General features: G+C 42.3%; 1 protein-coding gene across 1 annotated transcript in view; it reads right to left on the bottom strand.

The window, feature by feature from the left end:
- The window catches only part of PALD1 (phosphatase domain containing paladin 1), a 141,813-nt gene that overhangs the window by 15,344 nt on the left and 106,456 nt on the right, over positions 1–20,013 (bottom strand). Inside the window, exon 19 of the mRNA XM_083364774.1 lies at positions 7,244–7,399. Within this exon, the coding sequence (XP_083220900.1) occupies positions 7,244–7,399 (156 nt within the window). The remainder of the gene's footprint in view (positions 1–7,243; positions 7,400–20,013) is intronic.

A 20,013-nucleotide genomic window follows, 5' to 3' on the forward strand; every position in this document is an offset into this window, starting at 1 on the left:
AACAACCAGTTTCTTTACCTTCCACAGCTGGGAGACCAGCCAAAGAGGGGGGGTAGCCTAGTCTAAAAATTAACGCATCAACCTTTCTATAGAAGATGAAACATAAGAAAGGATGAAAAGATATCAAAATTCATAGGAATCCATGGGAATGAGGCATGCCTTAAGAACACAGAAAGCCATAAAAAGCTATGAAAATAAGATACACAGAAATGCATAGATATACAACTTAGAAATATATACACACAAACAAGGAAACAGAAGATAAGGGTCTTCAAACTGTTATGACTCGTGGACCAACTCCCAGAATTCCTCATCCAGGCACGCTAGCTGAGGGATTCTGGGAGTTGAAGTCCACAAGTCATAAAAGGGCCAAGTTTGAAGACCCCTGGTTAAGAGTCTATAGGAGTTATAGAAAAATCCTGGAAATATGAGATAGCTTCAGTTTTCTTTCTTTCTGGAGGTTTTGTTACAATAAAAGGAGTCAAACAACACTTATCTGTGGTCTGTACTGGTTCCCTCCCAAAATTGTTGTACACATGTTGTTTCTTGTCCTGTGATGGACAGGACTGAACTTTGTCCCAAGAAGTATCACTCTAAATGAAGGGATATATTTCATTACCGTTTATCAAGTAACAACTTGGCGTTCTTTAGCCTGGTGCTGTCTAGGTGTGTCAGGAGTACACCTCCCAAAATTTCCATGCTGGGATTTACATTACGTTAGCACACTTGTTAAATCATTTTTCTATGGAGTTTGGCCAAGTGGAACAGTGAACCATTCAAAGTGCTCTTTTCCAATTGGCAAGGTGATAGAGAGCATGGAAAACTAAGGAGTTAAAGCACACATTATAGTAAGGTGCTGCTTAATCAGTTATTAACAGCTCATTTGTAGTTATCACAAAGTAAAACAAAGCATATTCCCTACTTCCATACTGGACCTGATGCACATGAGACTAAAATGTTTAGACGGAGGTTTCCTAGATCAAAAAATTAAAATGTGCATTGAGATGTAAGATCAGATGTCTTCCTTATACTCTCAACGTCACGTGACATGTCGCGATGTATTGTGACTTTTTTCCCATTGCCGGCAAGGGGATGGGCATGGTTTCGGTATGATACATCCGGCCCGCGGGCCAGCACTTTGACACCCCTGTTATACTGTATGCTTTCTTTAGAATTAGGGATTGCAGCTGAACCCTGGGACAGCATTTATTGCAAGCACTTAGCTGAATCCTTTCAGCTGGTAAATCAGGCAAAGAGGTGCAGCCATTTTCCCAAAGAGAGCAAGGGCTGCAGACATCAAACAGTCAGGGGTGAGGAAACTGTAGCCCACCAATTGTCCCCCACCACTCTCATTAAAATGGCCACGCTTCTAAAATAGTTATCCCCTTGCCCGTCCACAGCTGTTAAAATTTCTGGCTTGTGATCAGAAGCTCTGGACAGTTCCTGGTCCTCTGAAGCCAGTTGGCTTAGCCGTTGCACTTTGCCACAGAGGCTTACTCAATAAAGATATGCTGAGACATAATGAACATCATCAACAGTTTACAAGAACAGCTGTTGTTCATGGGAATGAATCTACCAGGCATGCAAGGATAATGCATTCTGCCATAGCAATAATGTTCAAAGTGACGGGGGATGGAAACCAGGATCTTTCTTTAGGCCTGCGAAGGATCTCTTTAAAAGCTACAACCAGTTATGAGCAATGATTCAGATTAAGGGAGCAGGCATGTACATCTGGAAACAAAAAAATCAAGACTATAAAAAGCGGTTCCTGTAAAAGTTTGTCACCCTACTGTTCCACACTGTACATATATGTACATTTTAAAAAAGGAAAGGTTGGTCCTCCTTATAGAAGTCCAAAAGTCTTTATAGCAGGCCATTTTTTAATACAATCCAATGGTCAACGGTAATTATTCAGCTATCTCAGGGGTCGGCAACCTTAAACACTCAAAGAGCCACTTGGACCCATTTCCCAGAGAGGAAAAAACACTGGGAGCCGCAAAACTCTCTCTCGCGCGCAAGGGGAGGAGCTTGATTGAAGAGTTTAATTAAAAAGAAATAGAGGCTGCTGTGCATGAGTTCTCTCTCTTTCTCTCCCTCTCCCTCTCCCTCTCCCTCTCTCCCTCTCTCTCTCCCCCTCTCGGATCTTCTGCTCACCTGGCATGCTGGCTTCACGCTGTTCTCGGACAAGCTGACACACATTCTTATTGGGCAGGCTCTCCTGCCCTGCTTTCTGCTGCTTCCTGCTTCCTGTGGAGTCGCAGCAAAGGCAGGAGCCCCGCCCTGTAAGCTTCTCAGCTTCTCGGAGAACAGCGTGAGGCCACTCTCTTTTTTACAGAGAGAGAGAGAGAGAGAGAGAGAGAGAGAGAGAGAGAGAGAGAGAGAGAGAGAGAGAGAGAGAGAGAGAGAGAGAGAGAGAAGCGCAAGTGCCTCTCTCTGTCTTTCTCTCTGCAGATGGCAGAGGAAGACTGGGAGCCGCAGGAGAAGGCTGAAAGAGCCGCATGCGGCTCCAGAGCTGCGGGTTGCCGACCCGTGAGCTATCTCATTGATGAAAAACTATATTGCTGTATGGCAGGATCATAGAGCATATAGAACATTATACTCAAGCACCAAGACCCCCGTTTTAAATGTCAGTTAAGGCCCAAGAGGATGGGTCCTCAAACTTGGCCGCTGTAAGACTTGTGGATTTCTTCTCAGAATTCCCCAGCCAGCAATTTCCCAGCAATGCTGGCTGGGGAATTTTGAGAGTTGAAGTCAACAAGTCTTACAGTGGCCACGTTTGAGGAGCCACGCACAAGAGCAAACAAAGAAACAAGAAAACCTGGCAATGGCTAAGAGCAGGGAAGTTGAAGAAAAAAGACAGAGAGGCTGATTCTGGCTGTGCAAGACTAAGCCTTCAAAACAAATCCATATAAAATCAGAACTGAGAAGACAACAGCTGTTGCAAAGAAGCCGAAGAAATGGTAAACCAACTACACAGCTCTTGCAAGACGACTGCATAAACTGGTTATAAACAAAGGCATGGCAACAGCAGCAGCAACAACAACAACAGTGCACTGGAATATCTGCAAGAAATGCTACTTGTCTGCAAGCAAGAATTGATGGGACCGCAAAAGAGACGAAGTCGTACAAAATGAAGAAGTGTTCTGGGACCTTAGAATTCAAAAAGCAAGCGTCTGCCGCACGACACCCCAGACTTAACAACCGTCAATAAGAAAGACAAAAAAAAGTTTGGATAGTGGACACTGCAATACCTGGAGACAGAAGAAAAGAGAAAGAACTGGACAAAAATCACAGTAAATAGAAGTAGAATGACTATGGCAAAAGGAAACAAAGATAGTACCAATAGTAATAGGCTCTTTGGATGCAATCCAAAATCATCTGGATTAATCAATTGCAAAAGTCAGCTTTACTTGGAACAATTTACTGTACATCCTGCCACAATACAGTACCTCTAATTTATTAAACAACATCTGCCTATCCCAGGAAGGACTTGATGGGTGGATTAAATGCCAAATCCAACAAGGCACATCGACAAGCATGGAAAGTCTACTTGCAAACCTAAAACCCGGAAGCTGTCACGTTCCCCCAAGATGCTCCAAGACCGTGGTGGCATGCAGAGCCCTATCTGTGGGCATGTGCGCCGTCCCCTCAGTCCTAGAGCCTTCAGCTGGGTTTTATAAAACCTTTTCGCTTGAGGTCTCCGCCGCCGTGTGCAAAAAAAAAAAAAGTTCAATCAATCAATCAATTTCAACTTCTCGCGGGGAAAAAAAAAGATCTCGCAAAGTTGGAACTGATTGATTGAACTTTTTAGTCCCACCCAGTCTGCCGTTACCACTGCAGCCACGCCCACCCGGCACCTGGCGATACATAAGTGGGTTTTGGGTTGCAGTTTGGGCATTTGGTCTCTAAAAGGTTCTCCATCACTGCTCCAAGATATGCTCGGACAGCCCCATTAAATCCTGGCAATCTGGAGGCACTGATCCACCTAATGCATCCAGACATGTCAAACACAAGGCCCGGGGGCCGGATCCGGCCTGTGAAGTGGTTTCATGTGGCCCGCGAAGCCATCCTGGAAACAGTGAGGGAACGGCCCCCACTGCCTTGGCCCTGGCCCAGAGACCCTCCTCCTGCCAGAGACCCTCAGATCTGTCCCACTCCTGCCCAGGACCCCATAGGCACCCTTGATGCGAACGATGTAGAGCTGGCCACGCCCACCCAGTAGGCCATACGCACTCTAGCCATGCCCACCCAGTAGGCCACGCCCACCCTGGCCATACCCACCCGGCCCCCTGAGGGCAACCGCAATGCTGATGCGGCCCTCAATGAAATTGAGCTTGACACCCTTTAACCACTCTCTGTCAACTGCTTTCCTGGCCTTTCTAGACTGTCTACCCAGGCCCAACAATCATGGCATACCCATGACTTTCCTCTAAGCAAGGAATGAACCCCAGGTGCTGCAGGCTCTTTCTCCTTCTGCTTGTTTAGGGACATTCAACTGCACCATAGTACAGATATGCATATCCACCGCTCTGTTTCCTTTGTCATAAGGAACATTACGAAAAACGAGTACAAAGTAATAATAATAATAATAATAATAATAATAATAATAATAATAATAATAATAATAATAATTATTATTATTATTTGGAAGGGACCTTGGAGGTCATCTAGTCCAACCCCCTTCTCAGGCAGGAAACCCTATACCATTTCAGACAAATGGCTGTCCAGTCTCTTCTTAAAAACTTCCAGTGTTGGAGCATTCACCACTTTTGGAGGCAGGTTGTTCCACTGGTTAGTTGTTCTAAATGTCAGGAAGTTTCTCCTTAGTTCTAGGTTGCTTCTCTCCTTGACTAGTTTCCATCCGTTGCTTCTTGTCCTGCTTTCAGGTGCTTTGGAGAATAGCTTGGCTCCCTCTTCTTTGTGGCAGCCCCTGAGATATTGGAACACTGCTATCATGTCACCCCTCACCCTTCTCTTCATTAGACTAGACATTCCCAATTCCAGCAACCGTTCCCTATATGTTTTAGCCTCCAGTCCCCCAATCATCTTTGTTGCTCTTCTCTGTACTCTTTCTAGAGTCTCGACATCTTTTTTACATCGTGGTGACCAAAACTGGATGCAATATTCCAGGTGTGGCCTTACCAAGGCATTGTAAAGTGGTATTAGTACTTCACGTGATCTTGATTCTATCCCTCTGTTAATGCAAGTAATAAGCAAGTAATAAGCAAAAGAAACTAAAGGGAGAAGGAATTAGCTTACAACAGTGCACACCACATCTTTTGCATCTCTTTCCGTCCTTGCAAATCATCCTTGCTTCTGTGCTATTGATACTTTGATTCCCATCGTAATTGCTTTTCGGCTTTTAAACTTCTCAGCTCATCAGTTCCATCCAATCACAGTTTATTCAATCCTTTCTTTCCTCCTGAAACATTCACTCTTCATACCACAAATCCATCCTCATTCATACTCTCTATTATCAGGGATCCCCAGCCCCCCCCCCCGGTCCATGGACCAGTAAAATAAATAAATAAGCCTTTATTGTCAAAGTACAACATGTGTACATTGAGATTAGCTGAGCCTCCCTCCCCCGTGCTCTCTCCCCCCAACACACAGTGACAACAAACCCTCCATCCCACCACACCATGTGAACCAACTACACCACACACCGGCCTCCCAAGTCAATTCTGCATAAGATTATGTCCCATTTAAAAGCCTAACAGCCCACGGATAAAAGCTATTTTTCAGCCTGTTGGTACGGCTGGCTATATTCCTATATCTCCTACCGGATGGTAGGAGAGTAAAGAGATACCCTCCAGGGTGTGAGTCATCCCTGAGAATCTTCCTCACTCTTCCAAGGCAACGAGCCCTGGCGATGTCATCCAGTGGTGTCAGGGGACAGCCCACAATGTCTTGTGCTGTGCTCACTACCCTCTGTAATGCTTTCCTATCCGTGGCTGTCAGACCAGCATACCAAACCACAATACCATATGAGAGGACGCTCTCTATGGTAGACCGGTAAAAGAGTACCGGGCCGTGGTATGCCAGCAACCGGTCCGCACAAACAAGGAAAACCCTATCCACAGGATGTAGGCAGCACACAAAACCACGCCCCCTTTGGTCTGCAGAAAAACCTCTCTCCACGTAACCAGGTCCCTGGTGCCCAAAAGTTTGGGGACCTCTGCTCTATATGATTAAACCAGTTATCCTGGTGGCCCAGAGCAGGGGGAGGAGGGAAAGAAGAGATGGTTTTTTTGGAGGGGGTGAACGCATGTTTGTGCGCGTGCATGCACGCAAACACCCGTTAGTTGTGCAAGTGGGGCCATGAGCCCTGACATGAGTGGGGCCATGAAAGCCCATGGCGTTCGCGTTAAGTGGGGCCGCGAATGCCTGTGATGCTCGCAGCAATGCTCATGCGAATGGGGCTATGCGCACACACAAGCTCACTGGCCAGCCACTCATGCGACCTAGTGGCCAATAGGCTGTGGACCACAGGTTGGGGACCCCTGGATTAAACCACTTTAATATACTTCTTTTGTACCTGTTACCTACTTGTGTTTCCCAATCAAATTAATTCACCTCCCTTCATTCTTGACCCATTCTCTTCCTCTTTTTCAACACACACTTCTTCCTAATGCATACAACTTAATGAAAATATTAATGAAATATATTACTGGCATTTTTTTATTCTCTTGACAAAATTCTTTCTTATAACAGAGCACATATTACCAACTATTCCATCAGCAGCTGGTGCTTCTTCCCCACTATCTTTAATTACTATAACACCAAGGTATGAAAATTAATCCACTTGCTTTCATTTTTTTTGGCTATTTATGTTTAAGTTTCAAGTTCACACCACTTTCCCTATTACTTGGTATTTGATATACTGATTTTCAAATCCAGATCCTCACTGCATCCTATTAGTTATTTATCTAAGGACCCAGGGAGAATAGTATACTGCTTTCTAAAATGTGGAAACAACATCTGCATCTCAACAAATTTTGATCTGAAAAACTGCATCCAGAAACTACATGATTAAGGGCAGAGTTTACACTACCTAAACTGTGAGAAATGGAAATAGATCATGATTCCTGTTGAAAGCAAATTCATCTTCATATATATATAGGAACATTCATTTCCTGCCTTCCTTGACTCCCCCATTCACTAAAATTACCATTACTCATCAAAATAAAAAAATCTATAAAATGTTATCCAAGTGCTATCAGTTGTATTTAAGACTACTGACCTCACGCATCCAGACGCTGAAAGATTTCTCCCAGGAGTCTTTTTTTGCCAAGTGAAGATACGCGTTGAACAGAATGAGATAAATATAACGTTCCAAGAATTGCAGGCTCCTTAGCTGTAAGGTCTGCATCTCTGCTTCCTCCTTTGCAGTTTTCCCCTGAAATCAGTAATTTTAAAAGGCTTCAATGGTGAGAATCAGATGTCCTTCAAGTCAGATGGGAAGACTGACTTGCATTTTAACAAAGAATATGAAAAAAATATCAAAACATGATTGTAACAGCTCAGATACAATTGTGGGGATTATTTCCTGATCAAAAGCTATAGAATAGATTGAGTGAGCTCTCAAAGTGGTTCTTTAGCACCTACTCAACTATGATCGATGTCAAAAGCAAAGTTTGGTTAGACTTGATTAAAGTTTGGATGAGACAGTACCAGGATGAATTAAAGTTAATAAATAAATCCCACCATTCAGCAACAGCAGACCATCTCCACATTGTTGCCAAAATGGTCATGTCAATGGATTAAATTTAATTTGACGGACACTTCATACATGAATCCATACATGCATGCATATACACACATACTCATACTACACATATGTAATGTATCTGAAAGATTCAGAGTTCAGAAGTAATGCAACACACGTTTTGCATGAAATTTCAGATATAATCCTGACCTTTATAGGAGCGTCGTCAAAAATTCAGTTGGAAGAACTGTGCCTAGATTCAACTTGGTATGACATGACCTCTCATAAATTTTAACAATCTAGAAAACTAAAATTTGTGCCAAAAGTTGAGTGAGATAAAAGCATGGGAAGTATGTCACACCATACAGAGGAATGGATTTGTAGAGTGATAGTTCAGAACCAGTGGTGGCATTCGGCCAGTTCGCACCATTTTGGCAGAACCGGTAGCTAATTTTTTGTTGCCCAGGCCCAGAATGGACTTCAAGAAGCGGCATCCACATGGAGAACGGGTTGTTTGCATATTTGAATCCCACCACTGTTCAGAAGTACTATGTGAACAGACGACTCAAAATATCCTTGGTATCAGTGGGGAAATCAAAGGAAGGCAGTTAGAATGACAAAAAGAAGCCGCCATATTTTATACAGAGATATATAGGTTCCAGAAAGAAAATAGCTCAATTGCAGAACTGAGTTTTCTCAATAAATCTTAGTGAAAAAGACTCTGTGAGAATTGTGCATTTTCAGATGTAGTTTACTGCCCAAAAGCTTGACACATTCCATAAAAGCTAAGAACACATCTATCATGAAGAATGGCACAAACATTTAAATGTTTTGTATCTGAAACACTAGATCAAAACTACACTCCACTGCAAAGGGGCTAAGCTGGGACTGATATATCACCCCTTTGCTTTCTAATAGCACCACAGCTGCTCAGAAGATCTACTGCTAAGCAAGGGCACACCTCTAGCCAGATGCTGATTTGGGCATTTTCACACTGATCAGCTGAAAGGATCAAGGGAAGCATTGGTATTGTGGTAGAAGGGCACTAACATGTTTAATTTTTGGGGGGGAGGCAGGGAGGGAGAAATGAACCAAGTTGAATATATGAAAGTTCCCTAGATCAGGAATGTTTGTCCATTCCTTTTGAATCCTGAATCCTTCCACCCCAGGGCAAGAGTGATTCTTGAAAACAATTACTTTCAGACCTGGTTCAACCTTGCTATTTTAATATATGTCCATTCTGGAAACAATTTGCAAGCTTCTCCATCAGTCTACCCCAGTCTCATGAATGAAGGCAAATATACAGGTCCCAGGATAATGTTGCAGGATCCAGTCTGGGTTGGTCACGGGACCAGAGGCTTAGTCTTCCAAGTTTTTGGACTCCAGCTGGAACTCATTCCTTGGAGTCCAGTCCCCTTGTCGGTCAACAGGGATACTGATTTACCACCAGCTTATCAAGTATTTAGGAGCTGAGGACTTGGTTAGGTAGCACAAAGAAAAAAACAGCTGAAGACTTAATAGCCGGCCAACAATTAAAAAGCCACACGGAACCACACAACCCATAAATTCTATGCATGGAATAGCCCAAAGCACACATTTTGGTGAGAGAGAAAGTCCCTGAGGATAGGGTTCCGGAACGAGTTTGAAAGCTCAGAAAACTAAACCTCTGGTCCCGGTGACCGACCAACACTGGATCCTGCTACCCAGTTTGCACACCCCTTCAAATGTGAAGACCAACTCCCAAAGCCCACTGACAGGATCCAATCCACAATTCCAAAGTGGAGAAAATGGACCGGATTTTCTGGGGGGAAAGCGCCAAGTGCCCCATCTCTGAAACCTAAAAACCATACTGTGTGCATTAACTGCACGTACCTGAAGGCAAGGAAGACTCTCCTTCAGGCTGGGCTAATGAAGTAAGGAGACTTCTAAGCATTACAGTCAGATGTGAGGGGGATCTGGCTCAGACATCTGTCCCTTCGTTGATTGCCAGGACTGATTCAGCTAAGATGGCTAGCTGGGGTATGGGTGTGTGTCACCTTCAGCGAAAGAGGACAACCATCCCAGATAGAAGGAGTATACTGATCTTCTATGAAGTGTATATGATAGTCCCACAACTGCCCAGGGTTAGCATCCTTTGAGCAACGTTCCTTCCTTAACCTCCTCTTTCCTCAGTAACTAATAATAAAGCAGCTCCTGTTGGCAAAACCAGCTACTTTAGGAAAGGATCTAACCCCAGGTCACATTTAAATTTGGTCTTCCAAGTCCCCATTAAATTGTGCTCCACGCTAAAACTTACTTTATTTAGACAGCGAGCCCCCTGAAATAGAAAGGGGGAAAAAAACGTTGCAAACATCAACTTTTTTTTATATAAACGTGGAAAGGGCAGGAAGGGGAAAACCAGGAATAGGCAGTTGAGATTTCGAGCTATAAATTGAACCCTTCTTTTATATAGTGCTGCTCCTCCTGAAAAACTTTAGCAACCAAGAATTAGCCTCATATCCTCTCTTCTGTCCCTGCTTTGACCTCAGTTGAGTCATGACCACACAGCGGCAATCACAGAGGCAGACAACAGCAGCGGCGGCGTAGCTGTGCTCGTATTCATAGTTTCAGGATGAATGTAAACAACCACCCAGCCTCCAGCTCAAAGTAGCCATTTTGCTATAAGTAGAAATTAGCAATTAAAGCTTTATAGAATGGAACGAAAGCAAAAAAAAGAAGAAAGAGGCCGGAAGCTTGGAGAAATAATGCAACTATCTGGGAAAGGGGGCCTTCAAACAGATGGCATCAACCCTGCCAGACGAAAAGGTATTAAACGGAGCCACTCCACCTTTCTCTTTTTCAAGGATGTCTTGCAGTAGGAGAAAGGGTGGAAGGAAAGGTGGGGAAGATAAAAGGGGTTCTTCACAAATGGGAAAAGGCCATCTGGAGCCTCCATAAAAATCGGCAAATAAGGCAAGCCATAGCACAATGAGTTCCTTGTCTAGAAATGGCCAGGCTAAAGCCTATAAAAGCTGAGCCCGCTTACCTTGGAGCTAAACTCACTCAGATCAGTTGGGCTTACTCCCACTTCTAAGCCGTCAAAAGTAGGCAGATTTTTTAGAAACAAAAACAGAAAAAGACCGCTATTCTTCTCTAAGAGCCCGAGCGATGGTGGTCCATTAAGCGGTAACATGTGTAAAAAGTGAGAAGTTGCACCTTGGTTGCTTTTCACCAAAAACTGATGGTGGAGGGGCACTTTTTCTTTTTTCTGAATTATTTTATGTGGAGGTGGTCTGCCGTTGCTGAATGGTGGGATTTATTTATTAACTTTAATTCATCCTGGTACTGTCTCATCCAAACTTTAATCAAGTCTAACCAAACTTTGCTTTTGACATTGATCATAGTTGAGTAGGTGCTAAAGAACCACTTTGAGAGCTCACTCAATCTATTCTATAGCTTTTGAAATGAGTTTGCACTCATTTCAAGCGGCATTGGGTTTTTGCCAAATCGGAATTCACAGCATGTTATTCAACAGGTTTGCTTAGAGTGTCTGTGAGGATGAAAATTGACCTGCACAAAGAAGACTCAAAGTCTTTGTGGGAAGCACCAATCTCCATTTTGTCGAATGTTGCTTCTGCTGTTGTTGTTAGTTGCGAAGTCGTGTCCGACCCATCGCGACCCTATGGACAATGTTCCTCCAGGCCTTCCTGTCCTCTACCATCTTCTGGAGTCCATTTAAGCTCACGCCTACTGCTTCAGTGACTCCATCCAGCCACCTCATTCTCTGTCGTCCCCTTCTTCTATTGCCCTCGATCTTTCTTGCTTCTGCTACAATGAAGTAATTCAATCATATCGGCGGAGAGACACAGGACAGGTCATCCTCACTTAACGAGGAAAACCGGAACTGGAATTTCCACTGACCAGTGATGGTATTAAAGCACAACGTCATGTAACCAGTTGGCTTAGTGGGAAAAAAAAATTCTGAAGATTTGACCAAGGAAATGATACAACCGATGTAAATATGAGGAGTCGTTATAACTACCACTTGTTCAGCGCCGTTGTTAAGTTGGAACGCTCACAGAGCAAGAATTTAAGCAAGGATCACCTGTACAATTATACAGTTTTAATGCAAACTAAAACAGGGAATCTTTCGTTTGCTTCCTTCGTTACGTCCAAAAGGAGTTCGTGGCATGGCTGTGGAATAATTAAATCAGCCAGTTTGGAAAGGCAACTTTCAAATCACATTAAGATCAGAATTTTTCAAACAGCTGCTTTCTTTGGATCATAAATATTAAGCGGAAGAAGGAAATGGCGTCAAATATGACTCAAAAGCCTCAGAAGTCTTCAAATGGTAATGGAATGACCTATTCTAGAAACAAAATTCTCTGCTGGAAAATGGGCCCAACAGCAGCTGCCCAACCAGGTAAAAGCACAGATAGACCAGAGACATTTAATTCTATTTCAACACTCGTGTAATATCCGTAACTTTCAGAAATATCTGTGCCCCGCTGAAGCCTTACAAGACAAGGCGGAAGTATTCTGTGATCTCTCTTGCTGAAAACTTAATGGACCTGTGGGGTAACTGCCAGAAGATCAGAAAGAATTCATTATTTTGTAGCAACCTGATCTTACTACGCGGTTTCTTATTTAAATCATCTGCCATCTCCTACTTCCACTGTCATGTCTAGTTGCCAGAATTCTGTCTGGTTTTTAAATCACACATTTCAGCAGGTTTGCAAGCAGACATCCATTCGTATTGCTTTCAGAAAGTCAAGCAGATCAACATAAAGAGAGCAAGCAACTTTCTCTCCGTGTCTAAACCCCACTGAATAGTTGATGCTGTGACTGGATGCTCTGCTCCAATCCGACAGTCACAGCATGAAAAGATCCCTGCGCACATGTAAACAAGTTATATTTCCACATACGTGTGCTTAATCCAAATAAAATCCTGTCTGGATGCTTCAACAGTTCCATTCTCTCTTTTGGCCTAGTATCCAGTTATGGTAAAGACTTCTGAAGTTATAATGTTTAATTACCTATGAAAATCTGCTCTATGAAAATGTCTCAGCAGCCATGTATGGAAAAACTTACTGGATTCATTTCAAGGCGAGTATTAATGGGCTGTTTGGAAGGCAGTTATTCTTAAACCACATTTTTGTGATTTTTCCTGGAATTCAAGATTGCTCTAGTAGAATGTGCCTAGATCTCAGAAACAACACCAGCAAGGTGCCTCTAAGAATTGTTGTTGTTGTTAGTTGCGAAGTCATGTCCGACCCATCGCGACCCTATGGACAACGTTCCTCCAGGCCTTCCTGTCCTCTACCATCTTCTGGAGTCCATTTAGGCTCACGCCTACTGCTTCAGTGACTCCATCCAGTCACCTCATTCTCTGTCGTCCCCTTCTTCTCTTGCCCTCAACCTTTCCCAACATTAGCCTCTTCTCCAGTGAGTCCTCTAAGAATTACAACATTCAAATTGACAGTCCAAAGTAGCAGATAAGTGCAGGTTGAACTTTATGCTCTGTCACTTTCACCTTGTAAATTAAAACAGTACTTGTTCCTCTGGACATTCTCTTAGGAACAAGTACTTAGGGTTCTTTTAGGAACAAGTACCGTGAAAGTGACAGAGCATCTGTTCTTCTAAAGTTCGACCTGCACTCATCTGCTACTTTAGACTGTCAATTTGAAAGCTGTAATTCTTAGAGGCATCTTGCTGGTGTTGTTTCTGAGATCTAGGCACATTCTACTAGAGCAGGGGTGTCAGACTGTTGGCCCACGGGCTGGATGCGTCATGCCGAAACTGCGCCCACTCCATTGCCGGCAATGGAAAAAAAGTTGCGATACATTGCGACACCTCACATGACGTTGCGAGTTTGACATCCCTGTACTAGAGCAATCTTGAATTCCAGGAAAAATCACATAAATATGGTTTAAGAACCCCAGGACATTTCCTTTGAAATTTTACACTCTGTTTAATGCTAACTATTAATCAGTGGAACAGTGTTGGAGATGACCACGCTAGGTGGAAGGGAGGAGTCAAATGAGTCATAAGTCATGAGTCCCTGCATGCCCAAGAGTCCAGCCTACCTTGAAGGCCTCTCTCATCTCATTTCCTTTGACTGTCAGACAGATTCTTGTAGAGAGCTTAAGCTTGCAATAAATCCTTACACTCATTTGAACAGCCTGAATCTCCTGATTTCACCAGCGCTTGACCAACGGGTTGCCTTCAGAAGTTATAGATGTATCATAACTGGAGGTTTTTTGGAAAAGATTAGACAGCCACTTATCTGGAATGGTATAGGGTCTTCAGCTTGAGAGGGGAGTGGACTACAAGACCTCCAAGGTCCCTTTCAACTCTATTATTCTGATAAAAGAGCGTTTAGCCCCATCCTGTTCTTTTCAGGCAGAACATCTGCAAGCTATTGATCACAGCAGTAAATAGGGCACTTTTGGTCTATAGTAAGAGGCTTCTCCTTTGACTATATCTACCCAGCAAGTTAAATTAGAATAGTTGACTATTTGAAAGTCCCTTACTGTAAAAATGATCACTGACATTTTTCACATTGAATTCTTCTAAGCATTTGAAACAGTAAGATGATATGTTGTAAAAGAGAAGGCTTTCCTGTAGCCAGACATGTTTTATTTTTAAGCTTACTATTGCTTGCATTTTATGCTTATACACATTCATTTGCACACATGTTTGTGTATACCCAAGGAACCCATCAATCCATATTTAAGGAATTGGCTTCAAGTACCACACAATATCTGGGAATTATAACACTACAAAACTGAGCTCACAAGAAAGCAAGGACTGACACACAGAAATAACATTTAACATGTGAATTCCAAGGGCGGTAGATTTAGACAACACAGATGTAACAAAATGTTAATTTTATTAACGTCTGTAATAACCCAGTGATGGTACCACCTCAGTTTGATTTTGATCAAATGAAGTGAAATGCATAAACTGTACTCAGATTCCATATGTTATGAATCACACTTGTTATATTATTTCCTTTCAAGTCACTTTTTTTTACTCTTAAATCTTACACACGAGAGAAATGGGATGAGGATTAATTGCAAAACTATGTAGTAATTAAGAAGACAATTTCCCATTATCAGTTGGAAAGCCATATGCAGCTGACTGTCTTGACACCTAAAAGCTTCTTTAAGGATAAGATTTTACAAGATTATGCGATACAGTAATTTTCTAAAGATGTATTAACATGTGGAAAAAAACCTTGTCATTTTGTCTGGCCTTGGAAGCTAAGCAAGATTATACCTGGTTAGTTACTTGGACGGGAAACTGCCAAGGAATCTGAAGACTGTAAACTGAACTGAGTGCTAATTAAAAAAAAACCAAGCATCTCAGAAACAGGGGATAGAAAATCTGTTATATAATGTTGCCAAAAAAATATATGAATATGAAGTCACCAAAGTCAAGCAGGCTGCAAGAGTGATTTTTACAAAAGAATTTATTAATGGCTGTTGTGTACATGACAAAGGGTCAAAAATCATACTTGTTACTAAATGGTTGCAAATCCTAAAACTTGATCATTAATACCTATGGTAGCATATAATAAGGGACGCGGTGGCTCAGTGGGTTAGGACGCTGAGCCTGTCGATCAGAAGGTCGGCAGTTTGGCGGGTCGAATCCCGAGTGCCGCATAACAGAGTGAGTGCCTGTTGCTCGTCCCAGCTTCTGCCAACCTAGCAGTTCTAAAGCACGTAAAAATGCAAGTAGAAAAATAGGGACCACTACGGTGGGAAGGTAACAGCGTTCCGTGCGCCTTTGGCGTCTAGTCATGCCGGCCACATGACCACGGAGACGTCCTCGGACAAGCGCTGGCTCTTCGGCTTTGAAACGGAGATGAGCACCGGCCCCTAGAGTCGGAAACGACTAGCACGCATGTGCGGGGGAACCTTTACCTTTACCTTAGCATATAATATTCCCACAAATGAACTAATCCCATTTAACTTCAGACTTTATGTCTTTGGCTTTTTAGAAGTTGCAAGAATAGCTACTGAAAAGTCTCCTCCACCTTGTGCTCCTTTAGAGTACAGTTGAGTTACATATGGTATACTTGGTGATGATGTTAGATCAGAGGTCCCCAACCTTTTGGGCTCCAAGGACCGGTTCTGTGGAGAAAGGTTTTTCCATGGACCAAAGAGTGTGTGGTTTTGTGTGCTGCCTGCATCCCACAGATGGGGTTTTGCTTGTTGGTGCGGACCGGTTGCTGGCATGCTGCAGCCGGTACAGGTCCATGGACCGGGGGTTGGGGACCCCTGTGTTAGATGATGAGCAAAGGATGATGAGACAATGGCTATATATCTGGAATTGAATGTTAGAATTTTTGCCAGTCCCATTCTATGGACAAATTCCTAACAGTCCTAGAATACCCCTTCTAAACTGAAGAACAGTTGTCCAATCTAGCAGACAAAGCTATGAAGTATGTTTTTCCTCCATTTTTACTGTGGACTCACACATGAAAATCTTAAGGAAGAAACAGACTGGGAAGATGCGGAGAGAGAAGTATGGATACCATGTGACCAAAAACTGCCTTAGTTGATTCAACAATTACAACTCTGAGAGCTGGATCATCTGCATTCACTACCAAAATCATACGTTTCAATATAAAATTGACTTCAATGTCCACGAGTACAATGCACAGATTATATATCTGTGTTCCAAAACCAGCAGTTAATTGAAGGAATTAAGTATATTCTCCATCTCATAATTGATTATAATGTGTTGGCTAGACCACAGGAGATGATTTCTGTTTTGTGGAGCTGGGTCAACTAAAACAATTATTCTATGCCAAGAAGTTGGTGTTGACTCTTAGCAACCACATAGGCAATACTTCTCCAGGAGGATCTGTTCCCAACCTGATCTTTTAGGTACACCCATCACTGCTGTGTCCATCCATCTTGCTAATCATCTTTTTTTCTCTCTCTCTTTTCACCTTTCCCAACCATTACAGAGTTCTCAAAAAAGCTTGATCTTCACACAATGTGTCTGAAATATGAATAATTTAAATCTGATCATTTGTGCCTTGAGTGAGAAATCTGTATTGGTTGGGCCTATGATTCATTTGTTAGTTTTCTTTATTATTCATCGTATAATATCTTCTCCGATACCAAAGTTCAAAGGCATCAGTACTGTTTCTCTCCTGCCTCTTTAAAGTCCAATTTTTACATTAACAGATGTCACATGAAAAACCATTGCCTCAGCACAGTATCTGAACATCTTTTTCAAGGTGTTGGATTGAGGCAATACATGAATAGGGTATAATTTTTATCCATGTGTCGACACAAATATGTATTGTTAAAAAATAAGGGATTTTTATCTGCCTCATCCAATCTATAATAAGAGGTGGAAGAAGTCTTAGTTAAGTCTTAACCAAGATTATCCAATGAGTATGAGTATGAGTAGAGTAGAGTAGAGTAGAGTAGAGTAGAGTAGAGTAGAGTAGAGTAGAATAGAATAGAATAGAATAGAATAGAATGTAGAGTAAGAATAGAATAGAATAGAATAGAATAGAATAGAATAGAATAGAATAGAATAGAATAGAATAGAATAGAATAGAATAGAATAGAATAGAATAGAATAGAATAGAATAGAATAGAATAGGAGCTGGAAGGGACCTTGGAGGTCTTCTAGTCCAGCCCCCTGCTCCAGCAAGAGGTCCTATACCATCTCAGTCAGATGATTGTCCAGTCTCTTTTTAAAAACTTCCAACGATGGAGCACCCACGATTTCTGGGGGTAAGCTGCTCCATTGGCTGACTGCCTTCACTATCAGGAAGGTTCTCCTTAATTCTAGGTAGCTTTTCTCCTTGATCAGTTGCCAACCATTGTTTCTTGTTCTTCTCTTTGGTGGTCTGGTGAACCTGTCCCCCTCTGCCTTGTGGCAGCCCCTCAGATACTGGAATGGTCACTAATGGTCACTAAACGAACTGTTATAAGTCAAGGATTACCCACAGTTGACACTCCTTACAAATTGTCTAATAGCAATAGACGCATAAAACCACGCAAACCATGCTCCGCTAACATCCTGGCCCCAAGTGTCTGCAGGCAAAGGCACACCCCGTAAGAGGTGGGGCCAACTAAGTTGCAAGGAAACGTTGGTCATTATTTCAAGAGAAAATGGACAAATAGTGAGGCTGCTGGAAGAATGATACACAGCGTGTCCCACTTCAGTCAGTCTTCATCACCCTATTGAGTCATATGACACTTTCCATTAAGGTGAACTGAATGGCAATTCCATTTCACACTGATTTGTAGCTGAGTAAAAAGACAAAGGAGGATGGGATTTGTGGTTTTTTTGTTTTTAAAAAAGCTTGCTAGTTGTTAAAAGGATAAAACTAGAGGATTTAATAGGGAATATTTAGGGGATAACATCTGAAGTATTATTTTAGTCCTCTAAAGCTATTTCTTTTCCTTAGCAGGCAACTTGTTGGCTATAAACTAAAGTTATATATATATATATATATATATATATATATATATATATATATATATATATATATATATATATATATATATATATATGTGTGTGTGTGTGTGTGTGTGTGTGTGTGTGTGTGTGTGTGTGTGTGTGTGTACACACACATACACACACACACACACACAACGCTGTTACCTTCTCACCGTAGTGGTCCCTATTTTTCTACTTGCAATTTTACATGCTTTTGAACTGCTAGGTTGGCAGAAGCTGGGACGAGTAACAGGCGCTCACTCTGCTACGTGGCACTCAGGATTTGACCCACCAAACTGCCGATCTTCTGATCGACAAGCTCAGCATCCTAACCCACTGAGCCACCGTGTCCCATACACACACACACACACACATACACACACACAAAAGGGCTAGAAGCTATCTTGGTCCAAGTGAGGACTTCCTTCTAACCCTCCCATCTATCATTCTCAAAGTATTTTAGGGAATGTGACCTTTTTTCGTGCTTTACCCACTAGCTGGACAACGAATGCCAGTGCAAAGCTCCCTACTGAAACACAAAACTTCTATCAAGCTTCACTTTCCAAAAGTGCTGAAAGTTTCAATGTAAGTTAGAGCTTATTCAACTCTTAAAGATTGATTCACTTGAGGCTCCATTCTACCCCATTCGGGATATTAGGGAAAAGAGAAAGAAAGAACAAAGAAATAGTAATATGTGATGATCTCAGCAAAGTTATGGTTGTTGTTGCTGTTAGCTGCGAAGTCGTGTCCGACCCATCGCGACCCCATGGACAACGTTCCTCCAGGCCTTCCTGTCCTCTACCAGTTATGGTATGTTACAGTAATTCAACTAAATCTAGACAGACTCCAGATGTCCCAAGGGTGCTTTTTCAAGAGGCAACTGGACTTTTTGTTTTTTCCTTGAAGACGTTTCACTTCTCACTCAAGAAGGTTCTTCGGTTCTGACTGAATGGTGGAGAATGGAAGGATTTATATTCCTTCCATTTTCTGAAATTCAGGGAACAGATGGCAGAAGAGGGAAGGACAAAACAACAACCCTTCTTTTTCCAAACATCCTTAAGCTAATTTATCTCAGAATCCAGGCCGGAATGTTTAGCATAGTCAATCTTCACAAATATAAATAACAGGCACAAAATGACATTTTCCACTACATTCTGGAATGTTATTGTTTCTTCCCACCAGGCATGAAAATTATGCATTTAAGAAAACCCATTTTTTTCCAGTCCCATTTGCAAATGGCTTGTGTGCTTGACAGGAAAGCCAGAATACAATAGATGGTGGAATTAAAATTATTAATGCACCCCAGTGCGAAACCTTTTACAAGGAAAATAACATAAAAATATATTAAGCATGGACTTTTTTTTGCTTGGGATCTGTTCAGACACACATCATGCCTGGCTCGTAAGGCAGATGTTGATTTCCAGTAGTAGATTTTGCTTCTTGATTTTATGTCTCAGCTTATCTTTGGAACCACCTTAAACACAGAAGGGTCTTACCTAACTTTATTTCCAGAGGTACAACCACATAAGATAAATTGGATTAAGAGGCAGAAATAGACCACACTCGTTCAGCAAGCTCCCTCCTGAATGGAACTTAAGCCTCAATTTCCTGGTGAAAATCAACCACTATATTACACTGATTCACCTATGAAATGAGCACATGAATCTCTAGAGGACAGTAACAATGCTGCCACTGTAAGTGACGCACTGGGAATGAGCATTATGCCTAAAGTCAAATGTCAATGACAAGATTTCGGATGAGTACTGTATTTCTCTCTTCAGGTACACTGATTGTTCTGTCCTCACTCCACGTTACTCTGTGTGTAGCTTGACATGAAGCTAAGCCCACCT

The sequence above is a fragment of the Vipera ursinii genome (assembly GCF_947247035.1).
Source record: "Vipera ursinii genome assembly, chromosome: 5".
In the NCBI taxonomy this organism is placed as follows: domain Eukaryota; kingdom Metazoa; phylum Chordata; class Lepidosauria; order Squamata; family Viperidae; genus Vipera; species Vipera ursinii.